Source organism: Austrofundulus limnaeus, unplaced genomic scaffold (genome assembly GCF_001266775.1).
Source record: "Austrofundulus limnaeus strain Quisiro unplaced genomic scaffold, Austrofundulus_limnaeus-1.0 Scaffold9, whole genome shotgun sequence".
Lineage (NCBI taxonomy): Eukaryota > Metazoa > Chordata > Actinopteri > Cyprinodontiformes > Rivulidae > Austrofundulus > Austrofundulus limnaeus.
In genome coordinates this window covers 4,447,215-4,456,968 of record NW_013952411.1, presented here as the reverse complement: position 1 = coordinate 4,456,968, position 9,754 = coordinate 4,447,215, and the positions used below count along the sequence as shown (strand labels likewise).

Sequence of the window (9,754 nt, the reverse complement as noted above, 5' to 3'; positions counted from 1 at the left end):
GTGTGTGTGTGTGTGTGTGAGAGAGAGTGTGTGTGTGTGTGTGTGTGTGCACGCGCAGTGCCCTGAGATGACATACGCTGTGACTTGGCGCTATATAAATAAACTGAATTGAATGTAATGAATCTATAGTTTGAACTGAAACACTGAACTAAATTTACTTTTTGATGATCTAATTTTCTGAAAAGCACCTGTAAAACTAAAACAAGTGTGTGAGGTTTACAGGGAGGGGCTCTTTAGTGCAGAGATGTTGAGTTATATTTATACTGAAAGTCTCCACTGTAGTCTTTAATAAAAAAAAAAAATCAAAACCTCATTTTGTTCCACATTCAGTCCACTGAGACAAGTTAAGATCCAACAAATATGGGTTTAGTTCAGGTTGTTTTGTTACGTGTACGGCAAATGGCTCATTAGTCGACTCAGAAAGCAAAGTTTCATCATTACTTTGTGCAACATTTACACCTCATCTGGAGCTGCAAGGTAGCAAAAAACAAAAAGACACAAGCACTTTTGAGTGGACTGAAATGTCTGATCTTTGTGAGGTGTGTGTTTGTGTGTGTGTCCTGCACCACGTGTAAAAGCTGCCTGTGAGCAGGTTAGTGACGTTATTGCAAAAACATCTGCGTCCCGGTTCAATCAAGTCTTCTATCACCATCACCAGTTTAATTTGCATTAGTGGCTGTTTTTAGTCCCAAACCTGCTGCCCCACAGACTAAACTGCACATGAAAAGCAAAGCAGTACGGATAAAAGAGACAAAACCAAACAATAAAATGGATCCCCAGAGTTGTGGCTTCCCTTAACCAACCTCAGAAGACAAAGCACTCCAACCATGCAGCTCTTGATTTGTTTTTAATGCAAGCTTTTCACAGTGACGTGCAAGTGACAGAATGACTGCGCATATAAAAAAAAAAAACATGCAAGGGAAGCGAAGAGGGAGACGTAGGGAGCAGAGACCAACGAGCATCTAGTCTACAAAAGAAAAAGCCGAAAATTAAATCACAAATCAAAATTAAACCAAACGTTTAAAGACAGTACTGATGGTTTAACTTGAGTTTGGCTACAGCTCTAAGGTTGGTGATGTTGGTCAGTCTCGTCCCTTTAGTTTCCCCAAATCCAACATTAAAAGTACAAGTTTTAATTTAATTAATTTTTTATCCATTTTGCAGCCTTACTGTTCTTCTCCTCTTTGCATCTCTGCAGGATCTCTAAGCTTCTCTGATGCACAGGGTGCTGCAGAAAGCTAAAACTATCCACACTTTTCAATACTGCACAGGGAGCAGCGTCATCATGCCCTTGGAGAAGCAAAACAAAAAGGAAAGAGAGGGTAAAGGAAACACACAAAAAAGGGACAGAGAAAAGAGAAAAGGGAGAAAGAGATTAGACAGCGAAGAAGTAAAAGAGTTCAGGAAATGCAGTTTTTTCTACTATAAAGAACCTGTACAAGAGAAGATGATTAACATTCAAAACACAAGGAAGATCATCTCTGTAGGTCGGTTTTATTGTCCTTTACGAATGTTTCTGCAAACTGAAGCATGTTTACCTAAGGAAGACGATGGTGGACAAAGAAAAATAAATATATTTTAGCTGAATATTAATCATAACAATCCAGGCAAGGCAGATTTAAACGGATGCCCTTTGAAGTTCAATTAAAATCATCCTAAAAGATATCTCTAAATAAAATATCTATTCATCACGTCTACAAATAAAGAGTAAGAAAGCTTTAGAGGATGCAGAGCTGATTCACACGCTGCAATGAAAAAAAGACCGCCTGATGCTGATATCTTTGGCAAAACAAACTAAAAGAAAAGAGTGCACTCAAAGAAAAACAAGACTGACGGAAAAGGAACTAGAGCTACTCTAAATACATGGAACTACACACAAAAACACAAATGATGATTGTAGCAAAGAAATATGGTGACAAAGACCCTCAAACCATGACTTTATGACAGAGCATTAAAGGGATCCATGATTAGTTGTAACATTAGACTTTATTTGATAAACATTTATTTTAACTGTAAAATAAAGACTGTAAAAATACTGTAGGCTGTTTAGTTTTGTAAATTTTTAAAATTATATTTTAACACGGACGGAGCCATTTTATTTACATGCAAAGCATTCTGGGTAAATGAGGACGTGGATAGGTCCTGGGTGTGAACGAGTTATATCCACCCTGAAGGTTAATGTTGGACAATATCTGATGATCGACTCTTTTAAATGAAACCAGAGAGCGTTGACAGAGAGGAGAAGGTAGAAATGACTCAGCCTGTAACTGAAAATGTAGATGGAGGACAACAGAGCTGCTTCATGGAAGAAGAACCTCAGCTTAGCCTGTTAGTCTTTGCGCTAGCCCTCACGCTATGTTGCCTTATATGTATTAGCTCGGTGCTAGCATGACAAACAAGCTAAACTGAGGTCCTCCACCCATATTTTCAGTTGCAGACCGAGTCATTTTTGTGTTCCCCTCTGTCATGTGGATGGAAGACCTCAGTGACGAGAGGAGAATGTGTAGCGCTGAGCTAATACATATATGTGGCGATAGCGTCTGGGCTAATGCTAAAGCTAACAGGCTAAGCTGAGGTTCTTCTTCCATGAAGCAGCTCTGTTGTCCTCCATCCATATTTTCAGTTACAGACTGAGTCATTTCTACCTTCTCCTCTCTGTCAACGCTCTCTGGTTTCATTTAAAAGAGTCGATCATCAGATATTGTCCAAGATTAATCTTCAGTGTTGTTAGCAGCCTCGCACCGATGACCTATCCACGTCATCATTTACCCAGAATGCTTTGTGTGTAAATAAAATGGCCCTGTCCGTGTAATACATTTTTTAAAATTTAGTTAAAAAATTATAAAACCTAAACAGCCTACAATATTTTTACAGTCTTTATTTTACAGTTAAAATATTTGTTAATTAAATAAAGTCTAATGTTACAACTCATCTGGGATCCCTTTAAATACAGCACATGTCAGGAAAAACTTTGGGTTCCTGTTTTTGAGTGTGAGATATTTGAGGTAACAAACCCAATTAATCTGCAGAGAACTAATAAAATCACACATTACAGACAAATAACTGTTACCCTTTATCTGCCTTTCAGGAAAGCTAGAATTATTTTTTTTAATCTAGATACACATATTCAGTCACGATACAACATAAAACCCCAAAAACATCTGTTTTATTATTTTGAAAATGTGACCTACTTTTAACTATGACAAAAATACTTGAAAGGATCTCAGATTACCATCACAAGTTGACCTTAATATGYTATTTCTCCATCCCACTAAAAAAAAAACTTTGTGATATATGGAAACTCATAATTACCTAAAACGTTGTATATATTTATGACATTGTCCACTTAAGCACGTCACAGTTTTTCTTACTGACACAATGCATTTTGAGGATGATGATGGCTTACAGCTGTAACAAAAACACAAAAGGTCCAGGCTAAAAAGCTATTGTGTGCGATACAGTTATATTTTATTTTATTTTCATGTTCTTCACAATATATGGGTTGAAATGATCAAATGTGGTCGTGATGTTTATTATACATTAGCTCTAAAGCTAACACTGGCTGTGTCTCAATTCTTGCGTTGCAAGCTACGTAAACCGTGGGCCACAGTCTACGTGGGCTGTAGGCCGCTCATGTCGGCTGCATAAACGACAGTGAAATGMGACGGTCTAGTCTATGGAATATGTACTGTATGTTTGCATGACCACATGATGCCCCGTTATCATCGTGATACATTTTATATCACACCACTTCAGTTGTATTTTCAAGGTATTACTTCACAAAATACAATTTTAATAGAAAAATGTTACATGTAAATAAATAATAACATTAATAATTTGGGTTTAGTTACAGTATCAGTACTTTTAACTGCATTTTATTTAACAGCTCATTGCAACAAAAGTTTCTTCAGCTGTTGCTTAGCTTACAATCTTTGGTCAGTGATAAATTTCCAAAATCCGCCATAAAAAAAACATAAAAACTCTGCTGCAAAATAAAAAATTTGCCTGCTGCATGAGTAGGCACCTATGAATTTGGACAGTCTACAATGCAGGGCATAGGGGTGGGAATCTTTTACTCTCTCACGATTTGATTCTGGTTTTTTGGGGCCACGATTCGATTCAAAATCAATTTTTCATCCAAAACTGATAATGTGAGCCCATTTGTCATGTTCCCAAAGTGCTTCATCTTCATTTTGCAAACCTCACACACCTTACTCATGTCAAACTCAGACTCATTCAGTAAAAAAACAAAATGAGCCCAAATSTTAACATTCAGTGAAGACAGTGCCAGCTGAATCTCTCCAGTTCTGTAGTTTCCTCTTTGTTTTGGTGCTTTCTGCACATTCATATGTTCCAGAAGCAGCTGCATGATGACATCAGGATGTCCCATGTAGTTACAGAATGGAGGCTGACAGCCTTTAGATTTGCTTTATTTTTTTATTTATAAAAATCGATTTTGGGACATTTTAAATCGATTCTGAATCTTTGTAAACGAGAATGACGATTCTGATGTAAAACGATTTTTTAGTGCACCCCTACAGGGCAGTGATGCAAGCAGCCAACAAATGTGCTCTACGTTGGCTACAACCGATGAATTGAGACACAGCTACTATATTTATTAGCTCTAGAGCTAACGCCATATTTAGCTTGTGAGCTAATGCTATGTTTACTTGCTCTAGAGCTAATGCTATATTTATTAGCTCTAGAGCTAATGCTACATTTATTAGCTCTAGAGCTAATGCTATATTTATTAGCTCTAGAACTTATGCCATAGATAAATTAGCTCAAGAGCTAACAATTTATTTGCTATGAAGCTAACAACAAACTATGTCGCCATCTATACATATATTAGCTCTAGCGCTAACGTGAAAGCTAAAAGACTAAAGCTGAGGTTCTCTTTCAATGAAGCAGCTCTGTTGTCCTCCATCATTTTCAGTTTCATGCCGAGTCATTTCTATATTCTCCTCTCCGTCAACATGCTCCGGTTTTATATTAAAGGAGCTGAAAGTCAGACATTGTCCAAAATTAATGTTCAAGCTAGACCAGCAATATGTTTTCCATCTCAGTTTTATAGTTGAATTAAATGTTTTTAAATAACGTTCAATATTACAAGTAGTTGGAGATCCCCTTTTTTTACGAATTAAACCAACTTGGCTTCATACAAAACAAAGCTTCTTGGTATTTCTCGTTGTACAGGGAAGATGTTGTCAGAGTTTGTATTTATGTGCTTTCTCACCGGTCTTCTTGTGCGTGTGTCTCTTCCCAGCCTCTCTAAAAGCCACCAGGGCCCTGAAGTAGGCTCGGAGTACCGCCCAGCGGAAAGTGGCTGATGGGTCGATGCCKATCAGCCCGCAAATGAAGGCGTTCTTGCTGCTTTTCAGTAGAGCTACGATGTCTGGACGCATGTGATCCGTGTTCTTTTCCCTAAAATCCTGTGTGCACAAACACAAGCTACAATTAGCAACACAACATCAACAAGAAAACTAGCTGTTGGTTGTCTTAAACTGAGGCGACTTGTTTTACTCAACCGTTTTCAGTCTTAATTTTCTATAATTTATTCACATACTAACTGGGTAATCTGTATTTGATCAAAACATATTTTAAAATCAATCTTGTCTAATTAATGTCAATTAAGAGACAGAAAACAATGTGACTTTAACTGAGAGTTTGTGCACTCTTTGTTTATAACTTTTAAAATGTAAATACTGACTGAAGGTTTGCTCTCTTATAGCATTTCATTAAAAACAAGCCAAATTTCAATAAGAGACACTTTCATTTGCCAGAGCTAAAATGATTTGTTTTCAAAGCTTTTGTTTTCTAAGTACAATAAAAAAAAATACTAATAATGAAGATATTTCTGGAGCAGATTGTTTATTAATAAAAAGGGATTAAAATTCCAACATAATTCCTGTGAGACCTTAAATCCCCATTTCCGGATCACAAAAAAGATCAGAAAAATGTGCCTCTGTGTTCTGATGTGTGTGAATCTGGAGCTTTACACACCAATTTACTGTCTGTYCATCAAATATCAACAGGGTCAAGATGTGGTTTTGTTGCTTTTTTGATACATTTCATAAGAGACTTTATTATGTGTTTTATTTTCTTTTTTCCATATTGATATGTACTTCCTGCTATGCTCTTTTTCTTTTTTTAATCGGACACTTTAGCAGAGGAGACCCTTGCGGAGACCAAAGACTCTCAGGGTCTAAAGTTGTAACTTATTGGACTGGAAATGTTGGTGACTCAAAATTAACCCAGTATTTTGTGAGTGTTTGAGACTAGCTTTTTACTTTTAGAAAATCCCAACCTATGTTCTTTTTCACACTTTTTCACACTTCATCAGTTGAAGTGATTCTGRTAAGGATGCCCTCTGGATGCCTCCCTATGGTGGTGCTCAGGGTRTGTCCAACTGGGAGGAGACCCTGGACAGGCTGGGACACTGTAGGCTCTTTCAGAAGACAGTAACACTACATGTCCAAACAGGTCATTCAGTGTTGAAGTTCCCTCTTCGTTCAGAAGTCACAGATGGAGACGCWCTCTTACAGCATGACATTAATCAGTGTGGAATCAAAAGAAGTGTGGAAAAMACAACAACTCAGCTGCTCTGATGTGTTTCTGTCACTCAATTTGTTGATGACAGCAGCAGGAGTCGCAGAATGACTCCTGCCTCTTATTTTATTACACAGAYCAAAATACGTCCTTTTAAGGTTTTAAGCTTCAAAATAATCTGACTCTTACCACGGTTATATCYACRCTGCTGCATACTTTTAGTCAGTCTTTGTGCCAATAAAGTTTGTATTTATTTCCTCCTCCTGAAAGCTTAAATCTGAAACGAGTYCTGCTGGATGGACTGARGTGGTCAGAATACGTATCAGTACTGGGTGTCTTCTGAAAGAGCTTTCAGACATTTGGCTGGCCAGGAAACCCTTTGGAGTTGTCCGAAGAGCTGAAAATAAGTGGCAGTGGAAGGAGAGGTCTGGACCTCCCCACTTAATCTGCTGCCTCTGTGAACCGACTCCAGACAAGTGCAAGATCGACTGAGATGGATGGAATTGAGATAAAACATAGCTCTGTCATGTTGCACAAATTTTTAAAACATGTTCAAAATTCTAGGAGTGAAACTGTGAGCCTCGCAGCTTCAGTGAGGAAATTAAAAAACCCCGCAAACATTTTGAGACACTTTRGAGACGCCCTCAACAAAACTGTTTACCAACTGGTGGCAGCCCAGTCAGAAACATCATTACATCATTTAACATAAAAATATGCCACCTTTGTTAGCATTTTTTTAGTTTTCAGTAACATGAGCATCCTTTCACCTCCTGAAGCTGAGGTCGTTGAGCAGTTTGTTCTTTAMGGTTTCTATAAACGTCACACTGACCTTGACGCCGTACTTGACTTTGCCAGCATAGTGTCGGATGATGAAGGCGGGCTCCATGACGGCGGGGAACTCGATGTAGGCGTTTCCTTCGTGCTGCCGCTTGAACTTATCCAACAACGTCTGATTGGTGGCTTGAGGGAAACTGAAAGACGGAACAGATAGAGCTGATTTAAAGAACGCTGGTGTCTTTTTAATGAGCAGAAATAAAGAAAAATCTTYAGATGGAAAACCGATAAGCTGATGTGCTTGTTTAAAATAATTAAATGTTGCAGTAACTGTAGAATTTAGTAGAAAATATTCTAAGATTTAAAAGGACCAAAGCTCCTTTAAATAGCTTAGTTTTTGATCATTTTGTGTTTTCAGTCGATTTTAGGAGGTTTAATGCAAATATTTAACTTTTCAAACAAAGGGAACAAAAAAAATAAAAGACTGGTTCTTGGACCCACGATATCTCTTCTTGTATCTGGTCCATTAATAGCAACAACTAGTGAGTCTATAAAAAATAAAAACTTCAACAGTTCACAGGAAGAAGACAGCAGGGTTTCTGTAACAGRATGAAACCTGAGCTACAAAAAAACAGAACAGCTCAAGAGTCCAGTTTTTCCAAGTGGGAGGACATTGGATTCAGAGTCCAAAAGGCAAAGAGGGGGAATTAAAGAGCAAAATATTTACTGAAGCTGCTGATTCTTAGACTTAAAGGGTTCAAATCTACTTCTTAACAAGCTCTAGTSAATAAAAATAATAAAACTGGACAGAAAAACTGGTTGATGATTGTTAAAAGGTGAAAAAAATGTCTACATTTTCCTAAAGAACTAGAAAAGCACAAAAAWCAGGAGTCAGTCACATTAGTACTAAGCTGAAGTTGAGTTTCAGGTTTCCTCCTTTCAAACTGTCCATCTCTAACAGTCTTTAGGTGCAGGACAGTCAGGAGCTCCTTTAAAACAATCGGCTCTTCTCAGAATATTTTCTTAGAGATTTCAGGTTGTGTATTCACCACTTGTTTGGTCCGGACCAAATAGCGGACTTTATTTTTTTCCTTTGGTGCAGTTTGCATTCACATTCTGCTTTTTGCCAGTGGACTACAATTTATAAATAAAGCCACTGCAGGTAACAGTCATTGCTCCCAATGGACAGAAATGACGAGGGCGGGACAGAGCACAGACCCAGGAATAAAGATGGTGTTGACACAACTGACTATTAAGAAAATCAGGAGCAGCTCATTCAGCAGCAGTTTCCTGATGACGTACTTATTTTATATACTTAGATAGACTAATTTTGAGACAGCATTGTCAAATGTGTGCCGGAACCTAAAGAAGATGAGATGCTCCGCATTCCCTGACCCACAACGGCTCATTGTCTGTAGCGCAGTGTTACCCCGRATTTACACTACATGCAACTCCGCTGCGCTGCGCACGGCTGTTCGTTTGCAAACCAATTTGTACAGCGTCCGCTCCGGTGCGACACACAGAGGAGGGAGGGTGTGCAGGAAGGAGCTTACACGATAAATCCAGTGACAAATGTGGAAGTCAGAGCAAAAAATTATTAATTCTGTGAAAAACGAACTCCAAACAGCTGAAAACATTGATATAAAAGCTTTTGATAKCTAAGRTCGAAACTATCGCTGTCGTCTTTTTGAAACTTCTGATTTCAAAATAAAATCCACGTGAATCGTGTGTGTACACATAGCTTCATCTACATGTTGCMATCTGCTTCCCAAACAGAACGAAACATTCTGACAGCATTTGTGTAGAAATATATCCATATATTGYGCTGGGATTTYGACAAAATGATTCCACCTTATGGTGTCTTATTCTGAATRTACGGATGCTGTGTTCGTTCCTTTTCCTGTTGGTGTGATGTGATGTGATATTGACCCCGGAGCAGCTCCAGCATCTGGCAAAAATAGGATCGGATCTAATTTTGGCAGATCACCATCCGCTCATCACCGCCCTGCGGAGACAGTGCAAATACTCYCAYTGATTAGAATGGTTGTGTATTTGCTGCAGAGGTYGGACCGCAGGGGAGTGGAGCGGAGACGCATGTAGTGTAAATAGAATAGAAATAGCCTTGATTGTCCTGCCGAGGGGAAATTCAGGTGTCACAGCAGCATACGTACAGAGGTTCACAAACTAGTTACTTTACAAACTATAGACAGTACACTCAAAACAAAATTAACACTGACTAGCAATGATACGACTAATAACTAGGGATGCACCGATACCGATACCAGTATCGGGTATCGGTCCGATACCATGTGCGTTAACTCGTACTCGTACTTATAAAAGTGCTCCGATACTACAGGACCGATACCAGCTTCTTTTCACTTAGTTTGTGCATAGACGCTCTAAACCAGCAGGCGGCGGAATCGCGCAACAG

The 9,754-nt window shown here is 38.5% G+C and overlaps 1 protein-coding gene across 8 annotated transcripts in view; it reads right to left on the bottom strand.

The window, feature by feature from the left end:
- The window catches only part of myo9aa (myosin IXAa), a 143,092-nt gene that overhangs the window by 41,134 nt on the left and 92,204 nt on the right, over positions 1-9,754 (bottom strand). For 7 of the 8 annotated variants that reach the window (XM_014001575.1, XM_014001577.1, XM_014001579.1 and 4 more), the window contains 3 exons: positions 7,379-7,520; positions 5,237-5,432; positions 1,171-1,290 (listed from right to left, as the gene is read on the bottom strand). In XM_014001575.1, the coding sequence (XP_013857029.1) occupies positions 1,171-1,290; positions 5,237-5,432; positions 7,379-7,520 (458 nt within the window). The remainder of the gene's footprint in view (positions 1-1,170; positions 1,291-5,236; positions 5,433-7,378; positions 7,521-9,754) is intronic. The other variant, XM_014001581.1, reaches the window with a different exon arrangement.